Source organism: Varanus komodoensis, unplaced genomic scaffold (genome assembly GCF_004798865.1).
Source record: "Varanus komodoensis strain SLA01 unplaced genomic scaffold, ASM479886v1 scaffold94, whole genome shotgun sequence".
Classification (NCBI taxonomy): Eukaryota; Metazoa; Chordata; class Lepidosauria; order Squamata; family Varanidae; genus Varanus; species Varanus komodoensis.
This window is the reverse complement of record NW_025336646.1, coordinates 1,702,566-1,728,743: the sequence shown is the minus strand read 5'-3', so window position 1 is coordinate 1,728,743 and position 26,178 is coordinate 1,702,566. Positions and strand designations below refer to the sequence as shown.

General features: G+C 44.0%; 1 protein-coding gene across 1 annotated transcript in view; it reads left to right on the top strand.

Moving 5' to 3' along the window:
- The first annotated feature begins 803 nt into the window (after nucleotides 1-803).
- The window catches only part of LOC123017511 (putative DBH-like monooxygenase protein 2), a 36,302-nt gene continuing 10,927 nt past the window's right edge, over nucleotides 804-26,178 (top strand). The window contains exons 1-10 of the mRNA XM_044418915.1: nucleotides 804-1,049; nucleotides 3,227-3,373; nucleotides 11,212-11,373; nucleotides 12,537-12,620; nucleotides 13,528-13,695; nucleotides 14,529-14,631; nucleotides 16,044-16,210; nucleotides 18,815-18,906; nucleotides 21,853-21,949; nucleotides 22,048-22,107. Coding sequence (XP_044274850.1) covers nucleotides 804-1,049; nucleotides 3,227-3,373; nucleotides 11,212-11,373; nucleotides 12,537-12,620; nucleotides 13,528-13,695; nucleotides 14,529-14,631; nucleotides 16,044-16,210; nucleotides 18,815-18,906; nucleotides 21,853-21,949; nucleotides 22,048-22,107 — 1,326 coding nt within the window. The remainder of the gene's footprint in view (nucleotides 1,050-3,226; nucleotides 3,374-11,211; nucleotides 11,374-12,536; nucleotides 12,621-13,527; nucleotides 13,696-14,528; nucleotides 14,632-16,043; nucleotides 16,211-18,814; nucleotides 18,907-21,852; nucleotides 21,950-22,047; nucleotides 22,108-26,178) is intronic.

The following is a 26,178-nucleotide window of genomic DNA, read 5'->3' as shown; positions in this document are numbered from 1 at the left end:
CTTTTCAGAATTAGAATCCCAACAAGCACATATCAAGCACTTAGCAAGGCTCATGGGTAGGAAAAGCATAATAGAAGCACAAGCTACTGAGAGCCATCTTTTTCTAGTAACCAGTAAGCATATCTTTGAATTTTTGCATACATGGGATGCTTAGAAAGTTGGAACTCACTAGGAAGGGGATCAGGAAGGCACCCGAGGAAGCCCTCCTAGGTTGTCTACAGGTGGAGGAATTAAGAGACCCAGATTGTAGGCAGTGGGATGGAGAACTGCACAGAAGGCTCACCTGCTTCATGCGTAGTTGCTTTCTTCAGACTAGCAAATCCATAGAGCCTAGTTAGGGTAAATACATGTACAGTTTGAAAAGTGGCCTTTAAATTTACATCTGGCAGAGCTTTCCACCACAAAATATTTTTGGAAGTTATTCCTGTATATGTTCTGCCATACATGGGTGAGGAGATGATTTGCCCCTGGAAGATGCACCTGAGAAAAGAAAAAGTATGTAATACCTTTTGGGAAGGATGCCATTTTCTTATGTAAAATCATGTACTTATTCCACCTTTTAAATCTGATACTGCAGAACCAAAGTCGCAATCCCTGGCACCGGTCCCAGCTGGTCCCCAGCCTTTCATATAAAGTTGGTCTCTTCCACACTAGGCTGGGGAAAACTCTAACAGAGAAGGGGTGTGTGTGTGTGCATAAGAGAGGGAGAGAGAGAGGGAGGGAGGGCGGAGAGAGAGAGAGAAGGGGCATACTCTATTCCTAAAATGATGAGTCAACCATGTATGAAAAGTCTGCTATTTCTCATGGCCATCAGGTGCCTTTGCTCCAGCCAGTCCTTAGCTCCCCCACTGCGTTTCTCTGCATTTTTGGACCCCTTGCACAAGATCTACCTCCGATGGGACCATGATGATGAAAATGCCATGGTAACTTTTGAGCTTCAAGTTCAGTCAACTGGATGGGTGGCCTTTGGCTTCACCATTGATAAAGAGATGACTGGGGCAGACCTTGTGATTGGGGGAGTCCTTCCTGATGGCACCACCTATTTCTCGGTAAGCTAGACTGTTTCTTCCATTTCCTGAAGCACTAGGCTTGGCACATGGTGTGACAGGAAGGGGGAATGTTTCCTTTTGTTTTAAGTCTCAGATGAATTTGGAGGTGGCTGCTTTACATGAGCAACAGGAGTTAAGCCTTTGGGGACATTGCAGTCCCTCTTGTGTGCACCAAGGAACATCATCTCAGCATACAGTTGAGTGCTCACATCATCATCATGATGAAAGAAGTGGCTGGATGAGAAGTAATAGGAGCGGAAGGACGTTTCCTGTCTTAACATGCATGGGATTGTCCTCCAAACCTCTTTTAAAACTATCTTATCTATGGAGTGAACAACATATCTTGTGCTGGATGGTTCCATAAATTATGTGCCATAATAATAATAATAATAATAATAATAATAATAATAATAATAATACTTCTTTCTGTCTGTGTCCTGGTCCTGCATCTTCTGTCAATCAGTTTCTTTGGAGGACAACAAATGCTAATTTCATGTGAGAGGAAAAAAACTGATTTTTCTCCATTTTTTCCATACCACAAATACTTTGACAAACTTCTATCTTGTCCAGCCCTCACACTCCCAGGCCAACTTTTCTCTAAAATAAACAACCCCACACTCTTTAGCTTACCCTGAAGAAACAATGCTTCAACACCCACACTCCAATTTTCCCTCTTGCCTTTCCCAGTCCTTCTGATATCCTGATTAGGACAGCCTGACTAGAACTGTGCACAATATTCCAAATGCAGCTACGCAATAGCTTTGTATGAGGGCATGAGAAGAATATTCTGTACGTGGAAATTTGGGGGCAAGAGAAGTTAAAAGAGAAATAGTATTTTGTGGGCTGTAAGCTTGCTTTCCAGTGCTGCATCATCACTCCATACATGTAGGCTCAATTTTTGCAGTACAGTCCGCATAGGGCCACCCTTGTGCCTCTTCCAGGAACTGCAACTAGTATAAAATACGGCAGCCAGGTTGGTCTCTGGGACATCATGAAGAGACCAATATTAGAGTCTCTGAACTGGCTGCCAATGCGTTTCTGGGCACAGTACAAGGTGTTGGTAATTAGCTTTAAAACCCTTCATGGTTTGGGTCCAAAATACCTTCAGGAGTGTTTTTGCCCACATGTTCCACTTCACCTGCTAAGGTCCTGTGGGAGTAACCTTCTGAAATTTGCTTCTGCAAGATTAATGCCAATTATTCAGGGGACATTTTCAGTGATTGCCCCTTAATTGTGGGATGGCCTGCCAAGAGAGACGCATTAGACATCCCAGATGGTTACTTTCAGGAAATAGTTCAAGATGTATTTCTTCCAATAGGCTTTCCCAGATTAGTTCTCAGTTTAGTTTTATTTAACTTGTTTTATCTGTTTGTTTTTAGTCTAAATTTGAATTGTTGTTGGTCTAGATATCTTGTAAACTGCCCAGAGCCTATGAGAATGAGGCAATATATTAAAAAGCCAATAATAAAATACTACTAAAAATAAATAACCACTTGATTTAATCACCTTAATGACTGGCAGTAATTGTGCCACTATTCCGGCTTTTCTTTCTTGATGGATTTTCTACATAAGGGAAAAGATGGGGGAAGAAAAGGAAAAACATGGGAAGGTTACAAGCTGAAAATGACATGGTCTAGAGCCCCATGAAATTCCCTGAAAGAGGCAGGCACATGGTGTCATACAAAACTTGTCTAGAAGGATCCTAACAACTGAACTTAGATAACAATGGAAGCCACTGTTCTTTTGCTCACCTGCCCCACTCCTGCAGTGGGCACATTCGGGAGGTAAATGGTGTGAGTGGGCAAAATAAACCCTTCCTTTTCAGTGCAGAGTGGTTCCACTCCAAAGAAAGAAACCATCACCTTCCTACATGCTACATTATTAGTATAATGTGTGGTTTGGCTCCCACTGTGCTCAGTGGGGCATATTCTCAGGTAAGTGCGCCTAGGATTGTTGTTTCAACCAATTCAGAGGTGTGAAATCCCACATTTGCTCACTGCTCTGTAAGTCTAGGAGGAAAAAGTTTTGGAAACATTACAGCAAATCCTCATCTACAGACTAGAGCTTGTTGCTAAGCAGAGATTTGAATCCAGCTCTCCCTGATGAGGCCCTCCACTCTCTCTGCCATGCAACACACTGGCTCTTTTGACTGCCCAAACCCCCTCTGTTTCACTCAGGACTGGCATGCCGTGGATGAGGAAACCATCTTGGAGGATGAAAGGCAAGACTACGAGTTGCTGTCATTGAGCCAGGATGCAACTTCCACCACGCTGGCATTCAGGCGACATTTTCGGACGTGTGATGAACATGACCAGGACATCACGGTAATTAAGGACGATTGCCTCACACATGAGCACGGATGTGGTACAACCGACGTTAAGAATCATAGCCCAACAGAGTCCAGCAGACTTCAGCGTGAATTGCGGTTTGGCACTTTCAAAAGCCTCATTTCTTACAGGGGGGAGAGTCTGAAGGGTATGCTTTGTTCCTCCCCTGAAATGACTGAGCATTCAAATGCATGCTTGCTGTCCAGGTTTTAGGTCGACACAGCTCCCAAACTGGCTCACAATTAGCATGTAATACAAAATAGCTATTAAATAGAATACAATAGAAACTAGTAGTATTAAATAGTATACAAAAGAAACTAGTAGTATTAAACTTCATTTTATTTTATTTTATTTTATTAATAAGCTACAAAACAATAGAAGCGTAAAATACATAATAAAATCAGCCTTTTTAGCTATAATTGCTACACCTCTAGATTTTGAATTTCCATATGCTGTTTCATAAATCTCATACCATGAGCATCTTAACTCATTAACTCCTCTTTATGAGTTTCTTGCAGAAATACAATATGAGCTCTATCCTTATTTAACATTGCTTCAATACTTTTTCTTTTAATTATATTCCCCAGACCTTTAACATTAAGATACTACTCTCATTATTTTAGCCATGAGCCTTTAACTTAACATAGCCTTGTAGTCCCTTATGCTGTGCACCTCCCACCATCCTTACAAAATGAAAATAGGGAAAACATACTACCAAAACCAAACAAACAAATGACATATACCCTTTCTTGTAAAACCCCATCACTTCCTCCCATACACTTATCTAAGCTATTCTCCTTCTTCCCCCTGGGAAATCCCCTGGGTACTACCTTACCCCAAAGCTGAAGTGGGGATGGGAAGAAACTCCTGGCCATCCCAACCACCAATGCCCCCCTCCTCTCTCCCCTTGCCTTTGTCCCGTTAGTTATCTTAAGTACTACTCAGAGTTACTTAATATTCCACTATTTCTTACTTCTATCCCCTTTATAAAAATTGTTCTTATATACAGATTATTCTTTATGTACTGTTCCATCTACCCTACTTTTTCTACCTCTCATATTACCATTACATCTACTGAATATATTTCAATAGTCTTCTCTGTAGTACAGAGTAGCTATCTAACCTTTACCTTTATTATTTAATTCATTCAATATCTCATACTTTGATGATTAGACTCATTCAAAATACAATGCTATAAACCTTATATTATTTAGTTAATCTTTACTATTTTTACAAATTTATCTCATAAATCTTATAACAGGTACAAATCTCTTCTACAATTTTACTAACACTGAACTTTACCCTTTCCATATCAGTCCAAAATTCTTATACTTTCCTTCTTCTGCTTGTTTCTTCTTCTCCATTTGTTCTTCATCAATCAAGTTGAGGTCTAATATCAGGCACTTCTGGGAAAATGGCTGGGCAGCAGCACCTGGTGCTCCATACCTTATCTCATTTAGACATTTATAAACCATCTTTGAGAGTGTTTTTACCTCTCTAAATGACAGGAGGGCTTGAAGACTCTTGATCCATAGTTCTGATTACGGCAAGATGGCTCAAGTAAACTGAAACATTCTTAAGGCGTTTTTATTTATGTATTTGGAAAGGACTCTGAAATGGACAGTTTCTTGGTGTTGTATCTGCATTTTAATTAGACCTTAGCAGCTATAAAGTTGTCTGATCTCTTTGCTTAAGAAATGAAGAATTATGGCTACTATTCCAGATGATACCAATTGCTATACCAGGAAAAACTCTGCAAGAGTGGCAAAGACAATGAAATACCTTTATTTGGAATGGCAAAAAGCTGATTAGAATTAAAATCCTTCAGGATGAGAAGGAGAGAGGAGGACTTGCCTTACCTAATTTAAAGCTATACTACTACACAGCTGGCCTGTTTTGAATTGCAGATTGGATTATAAATGCTAGTGATAGTCTAGTGAAATAGCAGATCTTGAAGATGGAATATATAACCTCTCATGGGTTAAAGAGTTAAAAAGGCTTTGATATCAAATATTAATCATACATTAAGATATGACTTAATAAAAATGTGGTATTCCGTGAGGAAAAAAATAGTCCTCCAATCTCTCCTCTGATGTTCCCAATCGAAGCATACAGAAAATACGGAAAAATAATGATTTTATCATCTATGGGGATATGATTGACGAACAAGGAGGAGTTAAATCTTGGCAACAACTACGAGATGAAGGAAAATAATATACAATGGTTTGTTTATCACCAACTGGTTTCAAGATTGAAAGGAGAAATACAATCAGGGAAAGGTACTGTAAGAGATTTGACAGGTTTTGAAAAGTTGATTACACAACAAAATGATCATTTAATAGGAAGACTGTCTAAGCTGCAGTTGGGACAACAGCTAGGTGGAGCACTTTTAAAAGTATATGCTTCTCAGGTAAATAACCATGTCATCAAATCAAGAGATCACCACCTTCTGCTTCCCTTCTGAGTCTTATCAGTACCACAGTCTCTATGTTCTTAGCACATTCAGGTATTTAAGTGAAGTTGTTTTTATTAAGCTTCAATTATTAGGCAACAGTAAAAGGCCATAAAACTCCTTTTAAGTTTCATGTCACAGAGTTCTGGCATTTGTCCTGGAAAAGGTGGGGGAGGGAGAGAGGAATCCTTCCTCAGAGATTTTTAAAGCTTAATTTGTCAGAGTCCATAAATCAGTGCCCCAATATTCTGGTCTTTTCAAAAGGCAGAAACCTTCCCCTTTACTTCGTATTCAAGATCATGCTATTTATCCAAGTAGATCTATCCAATTAGACAGGCATTTGGAGAGAGAGGTGAAAGTTAGTGGCCTAATCATCACCATGACCAGAAGCTTCCTCCAGTATTAAACTTCTGGATAGCAAATATCTGAGCACACTTCCGAGTCACTGCAAGGCAGAGGTCTTATTGGTGGTGGCCACTCATAGTGGAATGCTCCCAGATCATGTAATGCTCTTTCTTCCCAGAGAGGCTCATCTGATGCCTAAGTTAATACCCTTGGATGACTTTCTATTCTCCCATACTTTTAGATAATGTTTAAACCCTTTTACTATTTCCACGTATTTATCTCTGCTTTTTGTTTTATTATTTATTGTTAGGTTTTGCCCTATCAGGTATTTTAGCACTCTAAATTTGGCTTTGATGGATTTGTTTCTTGGATTTTAGTTCTGTAATTGGATTTATCTATTTACTTTTGAAAGTGTTTTTATCTGCTTGAAATTTAAACCTTAAATGGTAAATGGTATGTTACTCCAGCAATGGTACCCCGGTAAGGCAACAAAATAATCAATAATATTGGAAGAGGTGAAAAACCAGTTCCAAAACATTTTGTGGTGGATTATGTCCCCTTCAGGCATGCATTTATTTCCCTCACCACTTGCTTTCCAGTGCCAGATTAAAAATTAAAAGGCTCATGGGACACCTATTAAAGACAATTTAGAAGCTATAGTTAATGGGAGCTAGTGTGGCATAGTGGTTAGAGGAGATCTGGTTTTAGTCCCCACTCAGCCATGAATCTGACCGGGTGATTTTGGGTCAGTCACAGTCACTCACCCTAAATATCCTCTTAGGATATTTATTTATTTAATGTGTGTGCCACTACATTAAATTTGGGCTCTTTGCATGGTTCACAATATCAAAACAACACAACATTCTAAAATTAATAAAATTAAATCAACATATTCAAAACATATCAACACATAATCCAAATATAAAAGGTGATATATAACAATTAAAATATAATATAAAACATATAATTTAAACTAAAATTTGTGAAGATAAAATGGAGAGGAGAACAATCATGTAGGCTCCCTTGTGTTACTTGCAAGTGTTCCTTGCATTTGGGATACAAATATAATAAATAATCAGAATTCTGGTTACTGTATGTTGCATTGTCTACTTGCTGGGATCACTTCTCATCCACTGGCTGCCCAGATACAGCTGAGCCTGTCATAACTGCTGGCACTTTCTTTTAAAGCAGCCTGGGCTGCAGGTGCTTGGGAAAGGGCCTACTTCCACAATGACCTGCCCATGCCCATGGGTCATCTCCTTGCCATGTACTTCTCTTGTCAGAAATGGTGGGTAGCAACAAGAGAGGACAATTTAGCTGTGGCAACCCAACTGGCAAGACTTGCCTGGCATCAATTTTGCTTTTAGGCATCAGTCCAAAAACTTTTTACACATTCAGGTATTCTACATGAAACATACAGCCAGTTATTCATGGGTTCTGTCATGATCCTCCACTTTTGTGTCTGTTTTTTAAGAGAACCCCCTTTTTTAAGAGCAGGAAGTGAAAGAAAAGTGAAACTGGAAGAAAAGCTAGTTGTCTACTTGTATATTTGCACTGTTCTACTAGAGCATAGTGCCACCTAGAGATTATGTTGTAGAAAAGCAGGAAAGACAAGGCCGTAGAGTTCAGATCTAAATTCTGCCACAAAACTGAAAATTGGTCCAATGAATAATCACCTCATCTAGAAAAAATCTCAGTCCTTTAAAATACACTGTGCGTCCTTGACTGCTCTTTTATCTGATGGATCTTCTTTTATTTATGGTTCAATATATTTATATGTTTCTGTTTCAACTATTTTGATGGAGAGGGGTATAGAAATATTTTGCAGAAAATAAATACATCTATAACTAAAGTGGGTTTCTAGCACTGAAGCGAGGGGAATGAGTATAGAACTGATGGCTTTGAGACCCCATCCTTGCAGGAAAGTGCCCCCAGGCTGCCCCTGCACCTATTGTGTAAATGCTGGTGCTTCCTTTTAAAACACATGTGCCCTTCCCTCTGCTGCTTAAGAGTGGCCCAGCAGCATACGGTGTCACACAGATGATCTTCCCAAGCAGGAGCCAGAGAGAGTAATGGTGCTGAGTGAAGGAGGCATGTATAGTTCGCTTCCTTCAGGCAGCACAAGATGCCAATGATTTCTCTCCCAAAATAGTCATGCACACTTTAGGTGTGGGCAGCATCTGGATTCTCACTTCCTTTCTAAAGAGATTGTTGGGGGAAGAGATTTTTCTGACAACTGTCATGCATGGCTTGTTGTCCCAGTTTTTTTTCTGAAGCACCAAAAGGGTCAAGATTAATTTCAGTCATCATGAGATAGAATAACTTGTTTCATATTAGCCAGTGTATTGTATTCATTACAGCCATTGCTCCTTGGGGGCTCTGAGAAGCATAAAAAAGAGATATAAATATAATTGAAATACCTGAGTTGCAGAGGAATGGATCTAAGGAATATAAAGTGGGTTGGAAAATTAGTTTCAAGCTGTTATATTAAATAGCAGGGTTGCACAGCTAGAAGGGCTTTAAGTGGATGCTTTAGCAAACTGGTCCCCCATGAAAAATTCAGCAAAATTGGCCATTACGTCCACACAGGAGTGTTTCTGCACTAGGCATGTGCTGCAGAATGGCTGTGCTTGACTCTGTCACTTTTTGTGAGACATCTACATCCCATCATCATCAACTCATTGTCCTCTTGTGTTTTCCTGGGATTCTTCTGCCTTTTTATTTTAGGTCAATCTAACTTTTGGAAAGAATCTCTGCAGGCACAGATCTCCTTAGCCACACGTATCTTTTTTCCATGTGCACATATTGAGCCTTTCAGCTGTAATATGAATCTATAGTTCAGTATGCTTTTGCTGCTACCTTTCTTCAAACAGGTTCCATTTCAGCTGTATACTCCACATCCAACTTTTATACTTTTTTATTAAAAAGATCATTCAATAGTATTTAGTTTTTAAATCTTACTGCATAAAAATGACTTGTTTTAAACAAATGTGCTGCCCTCTCAGCATTTTCGGACAGAGCCATTCCATCATGGTGGCAGGGAAGCTGCAGAATCATAGAATGGTAGAGTTGGAAGGGGCCAGGCCTTTGGACCCGACTCCCTGCTCAGTGCAGGGCACCACGTTAAACCATTCCTCTCAGATGGCTGTACAGTTGCACTCTGAATGCCTCCGGGAGAGCCCATGCCCCCCCTAGGTCATTGTCTCCATTGTTGTATTGCTCTGACAGTGTGGATGTTTTTCCTGAGGTCCATCAGGAATCTGCTTTCCTGTAACTTGAGCCCATTATTCCATGTTCTGCACTCTGGGATGATCTAGAAGAGAACTTGTCTTTCCTCTTTGTGACAGCCTTTCAAGTACTTGTACAGTGCTATCATCATTCTCCGTAATCTTTTTTTCCCTCAGTGCTAAATATGCCCAGATCTTTCAATCTTTCCCGACAGGGCTTTTGTTTCCAGTCCTCTGCTCATCCTTGTTGCCCTTCTCTGAGCCTTTTCCAGCTTGTCAGCACCTTTCATAAACTGTGGTGCCAGAACTGAGTGAAATAGTGGAGAACTAGTACTTCACATGATTTGGAAATGATACTTCTATTAATGGAGCCCAAAGTAGCATGTGCCCTTTTTGTAGCCATGTCATACAGCTCAGTCATATTTGGCTCACGATCTGCAACAGTTCCAAGGTTCTTTTCACTTATATTATTGATGTGCCAACCCAGTATGTTTCTCTTCTCCCTACCACCACCATCACTCCTGCTATTTTTACCTGTATGGAAATAATCGTACAATAGCACTGAAATTTAAAGTGTTTTAGAGCAAAATGTTTACTTGGTTGTTTGAAAAACTGATCCAAAAGTTGTTTTACAATGGCATACTGAGAAAATTCCCCCTCCTTGGCCACACCCACTGTGAGTATTGTGAGCGCATCTGCATTTCAGAAACTTTTCATTGAATGCTGAGGCACAGCAAGCACAGAGAATTTTAAGTTGCATTCACAAATTGGCCCGGAAGTTGCCTATATTGAACATCATTGTTTCAAGTAAGGATACTCTTATCTGTCGTGAAAGACATACATACAACAATACCTGCTGCACCAACCCAAGTTGTAACTGTTTGTCATATTCATATCCCACGTTTTCCTCTAAAAATCCCAAGGCAGAGTACATAATCAGTTTTTTTCCTCTTCCCTTTTCTCTTTCCTTTTGTCCTCAGAGCAATCTTGTGAGGTAGGTTAGACTGAGAGTTCGTGCCTGGCTCAAAGTCACCAGTGTGGACTTGAACCCATGTATCTTTAGTCTCCTTCCAACATTCTGACCACTGTACTGTACTGGCTCTTCATATTTGGGATTATAATCTTCATTTCTTGGATCCTCTTTTGGAGACTATCCACTCTTTCAGCAAACCCCCTATTCCTATCTATCTATTAAAATTATATTCTGCCTTTTTTCTTTTTTAAAGAACTCAAAGTGGCTTACATCATTCTCAACAACCCTGTGAGGGAGGTTGGGCTGAGAGTCTGTGACTGACCCAAAATCACCCAGTTGGCTCTATTGTTGAATGGGGACTAAAACCCAGATCGCCTGAGTCTTAATCACTTCACTGCACTGGCTTTCTAACTATTATACATGTCTCTACCTGGGTCTGGGGTCTCTACCTGAAAATATGGCCACCTACGAATCCCTACCCATTATGTACAGATTGTGACAAGGATAAATTTCTAAATGTCTTTGACTTATCTGTGCCTTCCCACAGTCAGAGTCAGAGTGGACCATTTGTTCCTTACCTGAAAGTGTAACAAGAATACAGCATGTGCGGGACACAGTTAATTAGTCTATTTAACAATGTTGTTAATGCGACAATGGTAGGATAGAGAATTAGTAGGGATATGTGGTTACTCCAATTAACATCGCTGATCTTAAACCAACATGTGAAAACAAAGAGGTTTTTATCTTCATATTATTTGGGTGTTTTCCTGTGTGTCCAGATAGATGTGACAATGTAATATCACAGTGGACATTTTCTTCTTGACTTTTCCTTGCACAGAATGATACACTACGCGTGGTTTCTGGTTATGGAGCAGATGACACCATTGACTTCTTCACAGGAACTATTATCCACAAGTCGCTTTTCTTAATGCTGCTGTCAACTGAAGATGAGCTGCATACTCCCAGTGTCTATCACGTGTATGATCTCAAGCTAAATGATGTGAGTAGCCCACTACTACCAACAAAGCTGATTTATCTTGTTGGGCATTTCTACTCTGCATTATCAAAAGAACTGGAGTATTTCCTGGTAGATCCAGTCAGTAATCATTCATTCATACTGGTCGTCATGTTATTCACATGGCAGTATTTAACTTTATTTTACTCCTTTTCAACATATCTGTTACTACATTTTCAAGTAAAAAAAAAAAGGCACATGACAAAATTACAAAGGATTTCTAATAAATTATAGTACACTGTGAATTTTAATACTGGTTTCATTCATGCTATTAAGCTCACCTTAAACATTTGATCATGCACAACAAAAACACTTCACCATTCACATTTTTTCAGCAGTTATTTTTTCTTACTTTATTTTTCCTTGCATTTAAATCAATACAAGTATATTACTCTATATTCAGTCACTCGACCCTATGTTTTCCTAACATTGTCTGGGAGGCCATAAGAATATCTGAGGTCCCAGCTCCAAGATCCTGTCATGCTGCAATGTAGGGTAGCTAGTGGTTAAGAAACACAATAAGCCTAGCTTTATATGAAACAGCTTTTCCAAAGGGAAGGATTCTTCTGCATCATTCAAAAAGTGGAGGATGAGCATTAAATCTGTTGCCTTTGCAGAGGATATAAGAATGCAGCCATTTGCTCAAAGGAAATCAGTTAATTCCATGATCATGTTTCCCTGATCAGGATTCCATAGCAGCATGAGGGCAGCGTGCAAGGATATTTTGTAGTCTTGTCCTTTTTTAGGGGGGGAGGCGGGGAGTGGATTTAATGCAAACTTAATTTAACTAGTGGGTTCACGGAATATTTGTGGGGGACTTCTTATAGTTGTCTTACAGTCCAAATGAAGTACCCACTTCATTTTAGAGGGAATGATGCTAAATTGACCCAGATCTGACACCCCTTCAGCTTCAATGCAGTACTCCAGTCAAGCAGCCTCACTTAATTTCATGGCAGGGCTGGCCTTCTTCACAAATACACAGCAGGAAGAGGATTCAGAGGTTGTGGCCCCTCCTGTCACTGAAAATGTCTTACTAAGGGAAGCCATGGGCAGGGAAACTCTCTCCCAGGGTGATTCATGATGTAAAGACTTCCTTGGGGCCAGGGTTTGGCTACCCTACAATGCCTCCTGTGTGCTTTGCTTTTCAGTTCCCCATCCCAGTCGATGAGACCACCTATACCTGCACTTTCATCCCCCTGCCCATAGTCAAGACGAAACATCATATCTACAAGGTAACTGTGGAGAGGATGCAGGAGGTGTGGCACTGACACTCTCAAGGCCTCACAGCAGGTTGACTGGAGGGAGGACAATGGGCCCAATGGCCAAAGCATCCCTTGCACAGGGAGCTACCTCAGCATTGATAAACCATCCATTCCAACTGGGGGGAAAATGGCATCAGCTCAGGCTGACTCCAAGAGAAGCAACCCAGGCCTCATCTAAATGGTCAGCCCTGCTTCATTGCTCCTGGCTCTCTGTCTCTTTTAAAGCCCTGCCTTGCAGACATATAGGCAGACAGGTACTTTTGCAAGCTATTATGGGTCTAGAACTAAAGAGTTTGCCTTAATGATGGGAAGGAAGACTCTTGCTGGGCTGTCTATGAAGTGGCTTAGCACAGAGAGCAGGACACCTGTGGTACATCCAGACGCTTGAGGAGTGGCCTAATGATGGTATCCACTGTAGTTCAAGTACTTTGCTTACAGTGCACCATAGGCTGAGTTGTTATTCTTATAATTATTTGAACAGTCGTCCTGTCCAAGCCACAAAACAGGAAGTCCCTGTTTTGAATCTTGTGTCCGCCATAAACTCCTAAGACCGCCTTCAGAGCCAGCTCTGAGGTTTTGAGGGTGCTTCTTAAGGGGCTCTTCTGGGCCCACCCCGACATGGGCATTGTATGGGGCTGTAGCAGGTGCTTCAGTGCCTGTAGTTGCAGTTGCCCTCCTTATTTCCCAAAACGCAAAGCACTAGACACCCTACTTCCAGTGCATGGTGGGTAGCTCTCAGATACAGGAGTTTCCCAGCCTTGCCTGCAGAGGCCAGGGACTGGATCAGGGCCCTTCTACTGGCCCAGGACAATCATTCTGCCTCTCAGAAAGCAGCGCTACTCAGTCAGATTCCTTCCGGTGTCTTTTCTGTCCATAGTTTGAGCCTATGATCACACCCCGGAATATCACTGTGGTGCACCACATCCTAGTTTACGCCTGTGGCAATGGAAGCGTCCTGCCTCAAGGCATCAGTGACTGCTATGGAGCGGATCCTGATTTTGCCCTGTGCTCCCAAGTTCTTGTGGGCTGGGCTGTTGGAGGAAGGGTGAGTATGTGGAATTTTCCAGATCAGGAGAACCACTTCCTCTCCATGTTCAGACCATCCAGCAGAAGCCTCTTTAGGAGAACCGTGCGTTTGTCACGTTCCAAGATTTTATTTCATAGTAATTTCTGCAGGTGAGCAAGGTCAGAGTAAAAAGGACCAATCATTCTAAACGCACTTCTTGTCCTGGGCACATCTCAGTCTCCCAAGGCACAATTCACTGTGCCGTTTCCTTAATTAATTAATTAATAAAAAAAACATTTGTAAGCTGCCCAATTGTGCCATCGCACCTCTGGGCAGCTCACAATTACAAGCTAAAAACACAATAAAAACACATTAAGAACCAATTACACATTAAAATAAAACACAAAAAGCACAAGCAGAAAATACAAAACAAAGGTTTCCTTAGGCATCTCTGCCTCACATGCCTCCTCAGAATTAAGTGTAATTGAATCCAGTGAGGCTTGCTCCCAGGTCTTTATCATTACATTGCTTTATCCCACCTTTTCCTCTTGTGAGGAGCCCAAAGTGATAAGGTAAGCTCCATCTTATCCTCACAGCAAAAATCCTGGCAGGTAGGTTGGGATGAGAATAAGTTCCTGACCCAAATCCCTCCATGAGCTTCATGACCAAGTGGGACTAGAACTCAGAGCTCTCAGTCCCGGAGGTCCTCCGTCCAACACTCAAACCCCCATGCCACACAGGTCCTCATATAAGTGAATGAATTTAAAATATAACTCAGTTCTGTATGGCCTCAGAATCTGGTGATGCCTCCATGCTTATTTTCAAACTGCAATCTTTCTTATCTCTTTTACCCACCCCCCTCCTTCAATTAGTCCTACATGTTCCCAGATGAAACAGGGATCTCCATTGGTACACCACGGGACCCCCAGTGGATCCGGCTGGAAATCCACTACAGCAATTTTGACTTAATTCCAGGTAAGATGAACCTATGGGTGAACTGGATGAGAAAAATAGTGAAGCAGAAGAAGAGCAGGGAGCAGGAGCATGGGGGGAGGTGTGAGGCTCTGGAAACAGCCTAGGGGTTCAGCAAAGCCCAGTAATAAGAAGGGGGGGAATTGAGAGAATACATTGTAGATCAAGCTTGAGGATGCTTATTTCACTGTATTGTAAGGGGTGTTGAGAGAAAGAAAGACTGAAAGAGAATGACTCTACATGGGCTACAGATCATGTGAGAAAGCCTGTACAGGAAACCAGGTGTCACTTGGGAAACACTTGCTTTTCTGTGGTACATGCATCCTCAGGATCACAAGGCCTTGTTTTCTGTGGGTATTTCCTGTACAAAGGATGGAGAAGCCAATGAATGACCACAGCCATTGATGACAGGATGAGTGAGAACTGCAGGTCTGAGGGCCTGGAAGAGGAGGGCAGAATGCAGAGCCAAGGAGCTAAATCCACTCCCTCGCCCCGCCCCAGCCTTCCAATCTGGCCCTTTGAGGTTTCCCCAAATGGCCAAGCACTCTAACCCATTTCCTCAACTAGAAAACATTCAGTGGTTTCCCAGCTTTTGAGGAGGTTTGCCTCCATTCTTAAACGCTGAATGGGGCAGGAAGTACTCTAAGCTACAAAATGCTGGGATTTTTGTTCTCACCTGTTTCATCTTTGGCCCTACTTGCAACCTGAGGGAGCTTCTCCAAAACAGAATTTGGACCACAGGCTGAAAGAGATCCTACACTCCTAACTTAAAATGTGTAGACTCTCACGTCTTGGCTTGGTAGTCATTCTTGGTCTCTCCAGAACAGAAGCATCAATTGCCTGGAGGAAATAATGGAGAAATCCAGAATTTTAGTGTAGCTGAGGCTGGGCCCAGAAGACATGGGCAATGGGCATATCATGGGTGCAGCCAGTGGGAGCAGGTGTGCTGGTCCCACATTCGTTCTCTGAATTGCTGATGGAGGAATAGCCATTATATTGACATTAAGTCACTCCATCCATGCCCACCGTTATTTGAATTATGTGTAAGCACTTGCCCTATAAAGAAGAATTATCACAGGAATGAGATTGCTTGGTTTTCAGATTTGTTCAGGATGAAGGCCAGGGGAGGTAGCAGCCAGTCACTTCAGCGAGAACATGATAATTATCTTTGCAGACCAGTTCTCTCTGGAAGCTTGATGGGGAGTGCATAAAAGATTCCCATGTTGGTTGTGCCAGATATTTGCTATTCAGAAGTATATTGCATGTACCAGTTAATTAATATTGTGTATATATAAATCATAAACATTGGAAGCCCCCTGATTTTTCACACAAGAGGTAAAATAACCTCTGACTATCCTATTTTCATGGAAACTTCTGCAGACCCAGCAGCTCAACTTACTGTTTTCTTTTCTAAGACTTAATTGACAACTCAGGGATACGACTCTACTATACCCCAGAGCTGCGTCCTTATGACATGGGGGTGCTGCAGACGGGAATCTTCACCTTTCCAATCCATTTCATCCCCCCCGAAGCAGATTCTTTCAGGTCCTATGGCATCTGCAACACCAGTCTTTTTGAAGAGGTAAGATCTTCAATGCTGAGTGTCTCTTCCTTCACCTCAGTGAAAACACCTGGCTTTTATATTGCACTGTCGAGAATTGAGGGCCGTGCTTTGCACGCATCGTCTTCTTACCTTCCTTATAAAAGCCCTGGGATGGGGAGCTCACAATTAGGGCCCAGCTGTGCATTCCAGTGTGAGCTAGTGTGGTGTGGTGATTAAGAGCTCAGGTCTGGGACTCAGAGGATCTGGGTTCTAGTCCCCGCTCAGCCACGCACCCAAGTGGTTGACTTTGGGCCAGTCACAGATTTTCAGCCCAACCTACCTCATAGGGTTGTTGTGAGGCTGAGAGCAGCAAGAGGTGAATGATGTAAGCCACTTTGAGTTTGCTATAAGAAAAAAAAATGGGATATAAATCTAATAAATAAATAAATAAAATTCCATGTGGCAGGAGAATCTTAATTCTCTCCCAACATAGTGTCCATGAGAGGCTGTTGGCCTGCATACAGGAACAGCAGAAAGAGGGGATGCCCAGCTCTTTTTCATTCACCTGCTCAAAATCACCCTCTTCAAGCTGCTTTTCCTCCCATAGAGCAGGGGGAGGGAACTTTCAGCATGCAGATCCCCCACCGTCCACCACGCACGAATTAGCCCTTTTTAAGCCTCTGTTACTACCAGTGGAGCTGTTTTACAAATGTAATTGCCACACTGGGGATGCTTCAGGGGAGGTCAGGGTTGGGCATGGGTGAGCAACTCGCTCTCCTCGCTGTGCTCAGCACTCCTCAAGGGCTGCGTCTGCCCTCCACCAGATGCCTGCACAACAACAAGATGCTTAGACAAAGCCTGACTGTGGTGTGGGGGTTGCAGCTGAGCAGCGATGTCCTCCTCTTTCCCTGTCCTTGGCAAGCCTTGCGAATCACCCTGCACTGCATTGGTGCCAGCAGGAGCAGCCTAGGTGTGGAAGAGGGAAGGGGGAAGGCACCTTAAGGGGAAGAGGGGAAGAGGAAAAAATGAGGGAGAGGTGAGAGGATGGGGTGGGGAGTAAAAAAGTGCAGGACAGCAGGAGAGGCTGGTGCCTCCTTTGTCAGTGGAGCTTTTCACAGAATCATAGAACAGTAGAGTTGGCAGGGGCCATGAAGGCCATCAGGTCCAACCTCTGCTGTTTCAGGACACCAGGTTACACCAGATGGCTTGGACTGGGCTCAGTACCTTGGATAGTTCCTATAAAGTTCAGACTACAAACTGCATTGGATCAGGAACCCCGCTGACATGGGAGTCCCCAGTCATCCATGAGGAAAAGAGGAACAGACTGACTGACTGGATGAACTGAAAGGAAGCATGAGTGTGGAGAATGAATGTGTGAGAGAGTGCGAGCAACCCTGCTCACTCACTCAGGGAGTTAGCACCATCCACTTTGGGATCTAGCCCTGCCTCTTGCTGGCAAGTGAGCCCTGGAAGATCGGTGCCAGTGGAGGCTTCCTTCTGGGTCTAATTCTGGTGGGGGGGGATGTGCCATCAGGACCCCTGCAGGGGAAGAAAAGGTTGAGCTCTCTCAGCCTGCACATTCCAGCCTGAACAAGACTGTCCACTCTCACTCTTTCTTTAGCAGATGTGATGCAAGTGATGTTCCATGTGGCATCTACTTTGGCCCTTATCTTTCTGCAGTTACGGATGAGGATCAGGATGACTTGGCTAATACCGTGTGAGTCAGCCTTGCAGGATGCACATCTTCCTTTTTAGCCACTTGCCCAAGAGCAGCTGATAGTATGCAAACTACCACAGTGGCTCCATTACTAGAACTGCTGTGCCAGAAGGGACTGCAAACATCTAATGATTTCCTGTGCTGCTCACAAGGTCAAATGTTCAGTATGAAAGAGGCAGGATGTGTCGAGGTAGTTTTGCATGTGTGGTGTGATTGCAGCAACAAGTTGGCTGGTTACATCTCACGAAAACAGCAAACAAAAGGGGGCACCAATTTGCCCATCGTAATTTAAGCAGAGAGGGGCACACTTACTTTCTTTCTTTCTTTCTTTCTTTCTTTCTTTCTTTCTTTCTTTCTTTCTTTCCTTCCTTCCTTCCTTCCTTCCTTCCTTCCTTCCTTATTAGAGTTATATCCCACCTTTTTTCTTTTTTAAAGAGCTCAAGGCAGTTTACATCATTGTCCTCCTCCTGCTCCTAATCTTATCCCCACAACAACAACCCTGTGGGGTAGGTTGGGCTGAGAGTGTTTGACTGGCCCAAAGTCATCCATGATGAATCCCGTTGAACAGATTTTATTAATGTAATGTATTAATGGGATATGCTGGGAATTGTAGGGTTTTTGTCTGTCTAAACACACATAGGACGGCACCCTAACAGTAAATAGCAGAGTCGGAGCACTGTGCAACTTTCCATAACAGGAAGGACTGCGGCCAGGTGCCTGACCGGTTTGCTGCCCAGGTGCTACTGATGGGCAAGTCCAAGGCTCACCACTTCCTTTGCTGGTTCTTCTTCACACTGGGCCTGGCCAGGGCAGCCTTGCAGGCAGAGGACAGCCTTTCCAGCAGGACATGTGTCCGCCCCATGCAGGAACCATGCTCGCTCCAAGCACGTTCCCCAAAGGCCATTCACTGTCCTCTTTCTCCGTAGATGAATGGGGCTCCAGTGCCTGATATGCATGTCTTTGGTTACCTGCTGCACACCCACTTGGCTGGAAGGGGAGTGAGAGGTGTCCAGTACCGGTAAGGAAAGCTATTGCATGTTTGCGCCAAATTGTACGTGGCACTTATGAAGCTTCTTCAGTCACACAGGAGGAGGAGGGAGGCTGAGTTTCTGGCTTGAAAAGCAAAGTGACGGCTTTCCCCCTGACTGCCCCCCCCCAACCCCCCGCAGCCTGTCTCCTCGCCTGGCTCCCGCTCAGCACTGAGCTCAGCTACTGAGAAACACAAGCAGCTGCCACACTCATGTTGTTCCTTGCTGCTGCCACATTATGATTTTAGCACCAGATTTTATCTTTTGTACTTTCTTTATTTATCTTTACATTTATTTTTATTAAGATTTTTAAAAATAGTCCAGTTCAGTGATTGATCAATTTTATATCTGTTTTTATCATCAACTTGATTTCTAAGGTTGGTTTTTGTACCATAAACTGTTTTAAATGCATTATGAACTGCATTGTTTTATTTACTTTATTTATTGTTTGTTTGTTAGGAGTATTTCTAGCTCATCCATTATGGTTCGTCTCTGGACAGCTTACAATATAAAACAACCTAATAAATACATCATAATACCACACGACTGAGGATAAAAACATAATTAAAATATTTAAACTTTAAAATAACTTTTAACTGTTGTATAACATGTCGTGAGCTGCCCAGAGTGTTTATGGCTAATGAGGAGGCATACAAATCAAATCACTAAATAGGTAGATAAATAAAATAGCTGGGGAAGGCCAGACATGGCCCAAAGAACTTGACACTCTCAGCCCATGAGCTCTACTTGCTTTTGCAGCTGGTCTCCACCTGCTCTGTCAGGGCCACCAGGGTGATCCTGTCGCATGTTGCAAGCAGCATAAACTGAGGGGCCAGTGGGGAATCTCAGTCTATGGAAATTCTTGCACAGCCAGGTGTATGCAGCTCTCCTACAAGCAGGCACAGGAACCGACAATCGCTTGCTAGACTTCCATTGCCTGAAAAGTGCTTATCTCTACACTGTCCTGCCCCAGCCTGATGTTCTAGACCTCAATTCTCATCTGCAAGGCCAACAGTCAGTTGTAGTCAAAAACATCCTGGGAAGACACCAGGTTGGGGAAGGCTGCTCTTTCTGGCCTGCAGAGAGTGCCATGTGCAGGTTTCAGCTTTCTGAAGAATATGAAGTAAAATTGCTTCTATGATGTGAATATTCTGAATTATCACAGGAAATACTAGAACAGGGTTTTAAATTGGCTGTTAAGACTGTCATTGGTACATGTGGAATAGCTGTTTGATTGTTAACTATTATTATGTATTGTTTTATTTACTGTTGATTTGCATTTGCTTGTTGAATTTTATTGACAGGTTTTTATAGTTGTGTTTGTTCTAAATCTGCTTTTAACTGGATTTTAAATTGTACATTGTTTTAGGCAGGATTTTGTATACCATTCTGAGAACGTTGTCCTAATCGAATGGTATAGAAATGCCTAACAACAAACAAACAAACAAACAAGGACTGGTACCAAATTTATATGATAACAGCCCAATATTGCTTTTTAAAATAGTCCAGCTAGAAATCAGCAAAATTATTGACTGTATTACGGCCTACACAGGCCCTGTTCAACCTTCCAGCAGAGCACATCCCGACAACACCACACACACCCTTCTGCATGCCCATGTGACAGCTAAAGCTGGGGCAAGAGGGCCACACAGACAGTCCTGCTCCCATCGCTACCTGTTCAGTGTCTGCCCTTCCCATGTTGTTGGAGAAAATCTGAAGGGGGATTCTTCTTGAATCTGCCTGAACATGCAGAGAGGCATCCAAGACTGGGGCCCTGATGGAGGAGCTCCAAATCTCACAAAGGCTTCCACTTACCTTCAAGTGACTGTGCATAGAATCCCCCTTCAGCCATCTCAGTTACATGCAGGACCATTGAGGACTGAGTGTTCAGGGATGCAGACACTGTAGGGTGGGGCTTCTGAGCACACCCTTTACCTACCCTGCCCTCTCGGCCCTCATATGAGCATGCAGAATGTCCACACGGGCTTCTGACATCCGTGAAGTACACAAAAGCAGAGGTGACTTCTCAGGGCCTTGATGGAGATCCATACATGGCATCAGGGCTACATTTGATTTGGTGGGTGACAAGATCTGCTATGGCAGGTGCCTCCCTCTCAAGCAGCCATGTTGGTCCACCATGTTGCCGTAACCAAGTATCAGCCTTAATTCTTTTTTTTTTATGATGAAGTTTGCACAATTTTTAATGCACCTGCAGCTCTCTCTCATACACACATAAATGGCATACACGTAACAGACGCACAGAGAGGATTAAGAATGAGACCCACAGTATCAGACCAAATATCTAACTCATCTACCATCCAGTTTCCAATAACAGTCAGCCATATGCCATACATCTCTCTTAATCCTTTTAAAAACCTATCCAAGCTGGTGGCATTACTGTATTTTGAGATGCCAAATTCTATAAGTAACTTACACATTTGAGTAACAAAATACTATAGGTACTTTCTTTCGTTTGTTCTTGATCTCCTGTCAATCATTTCTTTGGATGAACCTTGAGTTCTAGTATAATGAGATAGACAGAAAATGTTTTCTCTATCTGGATGATCATGTGGGAAAGAGTTGTATACATTGCCTTATCCACAGGTATTGCAAAACACGTTGAGGGAGAGAAGAGAATGAACCGCCACAAACCAAGAGACACAACAAAAGTCTGGCATGGAACATTTGCCAAAAAAGGATGGTCTGCTTGTTTCATACACTGATGGTGTGATGCAGCCACAAAACAAATTTGGCTGTTTGGGCAAACTACAGACAGTCAGCAGAGACTCTTTCCTTTTTGCATTACTGATCTTCACTTTTGGAAATGCTCAAGAGAAAGTCATTAGATCAGATATTTGTTGCTCGTTAACCAATTTGTTGTTCTCAACACCATGAACACTTGGCTCTTTCTCTGATTTCTTAATCTCCCTTCCCAGGAATGGAAAGCAGCTAAGAATCCTCTGTGAAGACAATAAGTATGATTTCACCCTCCAGGAGACAAGAACCTTGAAAAAGGTCATCATTTTGAAACCTGTATGTTATTCCAGGATACTCCTTTGAGGTGATATTCTAGTTTTTGTTGGGAGCCTCTATGCCTATGCTTTTGACTCTTGATCTGCCTTCTTTTCCAGGGAGATGAATTCCTGGTGGAATGTCTCTATCAGACCCTAGATCGGACAGAGTTGACCTTTGTAAGTTCTTGTTTGGAAGTCAGCTAAGCATAAACATTGTTCCTGCTATATTGGTGTCCCCTCCAGACCCAGTTCCATGGGACAAGTGACATAGGTGCATTTCCATAAAACTGCCCCAATTGCGTCAGAAGTGGAGGGTGGTGAATTCAATTTTTCATACAAACAGGGTGCACAACTGGGGCGGATCCCTTTCCCATTCAGGGCTTTCCACTGTGCCGCCCCCTTTCCCCAAGAGCTACTCTCCCACATCTCATGTGGTCAGGCACTCTAAATTTTTGCTTGTTTATTAAGTTTTGCACCTCTGTGGCCAAGGGACATTTTAAGTAGCTACAGCGGTTTGTGCAGTACATATTCGTAGATCATGAGCCCTTTGCTTTGCAGTTGGGCATCAGCTGTGACTGGTGGATCAAGACCTCCAGTTCTGATGTTCTCTCTTCCTCCCATGGCTTGTGCCAAGCATCCTGAGCTTGTAGTACAGCCAGAAGCCATATGGGACTATGGAGCTCGCACGTGCTGTATAGCACAGCAGACACTCAAAGCCATGCATAGTGAAACATTTCTCAGAGGATGTTCAGTTGTTCCTAAAGTGGCAAAGGGACTTTTACTTACACATTTCCCAAAGGGGGTGCCAGTGGACATGTGATGGGGCAATGGGACCATGATACATTGGCCTCTACCGAGCCCAACCTCACTCTAGGCATTTGATGAAATCCCCTATTAGAAATCCCCAAGTAAACATATGGACTGTTGCAGATACAGGTCCAGGACTATCCCTACCCTTCAAAAGAAATCTAAAGATCATGTGTATTACACAAATATGCATTAGAATGCATTCTACTTGCATCATATTCAGTAGGCACTGCAGAAGAAAGTACAACTATTTGTTGATTTCCAATTATTGTCAATGGGAGGTGTGAAGATTTGAATTTCCAAATCAAGTTTCATATGAAGGACCATTTTGGATCAAATCAGTGGTCCATCTGATGCAGCATTCTGTTTGCAGAATGGCCAGTCAGCTGTCCATGAGATCTTACAACCAGGATATGAATGCAACAGCTTTCTCCCACCCAAGCTCCCCAGAACTGGATATAAATAGGCACACTGCCTCTGATAACTGAACTGGCATATAACCATCAAACTAGTAGCCATTGACAGCTTTCTCCTCCATGCCTGGATGGTCCAGTCCCGCCATCCAAACCGGTGACCAATTGGACTCAAGTCAAGGTGGGCAGCCTCCAAATGAGTCAGGCTGTTTTACAAATCACATAGTCATGGTGCAAGCAGGGTTAGTATTCACTTCTGTTCTTCGTCGTGGCCTCTGTGCATCACACATATGGGTGCTGCGCCTGCGCAGTGCCTTTGGCCGGAAGATTGAAAGCTAACGGTTTTTGGCGGGAAGCTCCGCTCCCCTCCCCCATGGGCTATAAAGAGCGGAGCGTCCGCCATTTATTCAGTCTTTGCGACCGCCGTTCGCTGTGCCTCGTGCCGCTTTCGACCTTCGCTTTGGCCATTCTGGTTCTCTCTTTATATATCGCCCTTAAACTACTTTCCCCTTACTTCGTTCCCCATTTTGTGTAGTTCTCTCTCATTTCTTCTTCGATTCAAAAAAAAAAAAAAAACCAAAAAAATACATACTTACTCTCTGCACTCTCTCTCTTTTCTTCCCCTTTCTGCGATGGCGCAGCGGGTGGCTTTCCGCAAATGTGCTGACTGCTGGTCAAAAATGGCACCTACTGATCCACACGACCTATGCCTCCTCTGCCTTGGGGAAGGGCATAGGACAGATAAGTGTGTTCATTGCCTAGCCTTCTCTAAGCAGGCTAGGAAGAACCGCGAAAACCGGCTTCGGAGGCTCCTTTGGGATAGGGCTCTGATGCAATCAGACCCGCTCATCTCTACCCCAAAACTGGGCTCCGCTTCTGTGGCTCCACCCTCACGCCCTTCGGATGAAGGCGCGTCCGCTTCGCTGGCCCCCTCTGCCTCACCAAAAAAGAGGCATGAGAAGCGCAAACATGCTGAAGACAAGCCGGCAGCCCATAAGAAGGCCAGAAAGGAAAAGGCCTCTAAGCCTCCAAAGAAGGCTAAGCCTACGGATCGTTCCCAAGATCGGGACTCGGAACCGACGGGCCCTTCGGTACCGGTGGCGGTTACGATACCGACCCCGCCCGAACTGATCCTCCAAGAGGCTATGCGGGTCACCCCTCAGGGGTCTCCCCGACGTGTGGTCGACCTCCCGCCAGCACCCCTTCCTACTCTACGGGGGTCTATCTCGGACGGGGAAATTCAGGACTCCCCTCCCAGAGCGAGGTCACCAACACCGATGCCCGCGGTGACATTGGAGACAGAAGCTGGCCTGTTCCCACCAGGGAATCGGAGGAGCCGCTCGGTAGAACAACGCCCAGAGAGTTGGCGTCATCCCTACTGCCAACCTTGGGGAGACCCGCTCTCTGTGGGATACTACCCTGCTCCCAGAGCGCGATCCACACCTCCGCCCAGGGCTGTGGATTCGAGGAGGGTACCGCCTCGATCCCCGCAAAGTGGAAGCAGCCGCTCCTTATCACCGGCGGAGTCATCATCTTCTGCCCCGCCATACTATGGTGCTGATTCGGATGACTCTGACGTAGACTCAACCTCTCCGAACGTCGTGGTGACATCCCAGGATCCTGCATCACCCGATGAGTCACACGTCTCCTTCGCAGAGCTGATGTCGAGGCTTGTCCAGTCCCTGGACATCGACGCTGCCCAGCGCCCGGGACCATCGACGGATAAGTTCTACGACGTCGTCCGCGGGGAGCAATCAACTTCTATCATTCTGCCACTTATAACTACCCTGCGGCAGGCGATGACGCAGCCCTGGGACCTGCCTTCACATCCCCAACTGACGTCCAGGAGATATGAATCTATGTACAGGGTCAGGGAAGAAGACATTCCCTTCCTATTAAAGCACCCAAAACCAAACTCGGCGGTCGTCGAATCCTCGCAAGGCAGGGAGGTGAGGGGACATACGGCGCCGAGAGATAAGGAGGGCCGGAAAATAGATTCCCTGGCCAGACGGGTCTATGTTGCCTCGGGCTTAGGACTTCGCATTTCTAACTATGAGGCGACGTTGGCGCGCTATCAATATTTTATTATGCAGCGCCTCCATAACGTCGCCTCCACCCTCCCAAACCGCCAGGGTGACCTTGCGAAGGTCCTGATCAAAGAAGCCATGCAGGTCGCGGTGCAGCAGTTGTCTACGGCACGTCATCACGTGGACACTGACTCCCGGGCCTTGGTCGGTGCCGTTTCCCTCCGGAGACACGCATGGCTTCGGAGTTGTAATTTCCCGGAGGAAACGAAGCGGTGAATAGAAGAGATGCCCTTTGATGGCTCGGGACTCTTCCATTCACGCACCGACCATAAACTCAAGAAACTACATGAGTCAAGAATGACGGCGCGCAGGATGGAGATCCAGTCACATACCAGACGTAAGTGGTCCTGGAATCGACCATCCTACAGGCAGCCATACCAACAGAGACAGCTACCGCAACCTCGCCAGCAGGAACAGCAGCAGCATCGCCGTCCTCAGCCCCAGCAGCACTTCCAACAGGGCCGCCGTCGCTTTGACGATCGGAGACAGCGCTGACGGGACTGGTGAACCACTCCTCACGCTCCTTTAATACCCACCCCCCTCTCATCTGGGGACCGGCTCCAAAGCTGACTCCCCATTTGGGAGTCCATCACATCTGACCGGTGGGTATTGTCCATCGTTCAATATGGCTATCGAATAGAATTCGACATCGTCCCTCCATCGAGTCCGATCCGGTCTACTTCATGTTCGCCGGTACTTCTCGACGAAATACATCAACTTCTCCTTAAAGGAGCGATTCGTCAAGTATTCCCATCTGACGGACTCCACGGATTCTATTCCAGATACTTTACAGTCCCCAAGCGGGACGGCGGTCTACATCCGATTTTGGATTTACGGGACTTGAATAAGTTTATTATACCGAGGAAGTTCCGTATGACCACCCTTCAAAACATCTTGCCGTTGTTAAGGAGAGGGGATTGGTTCACCTCACTGGACCTGAA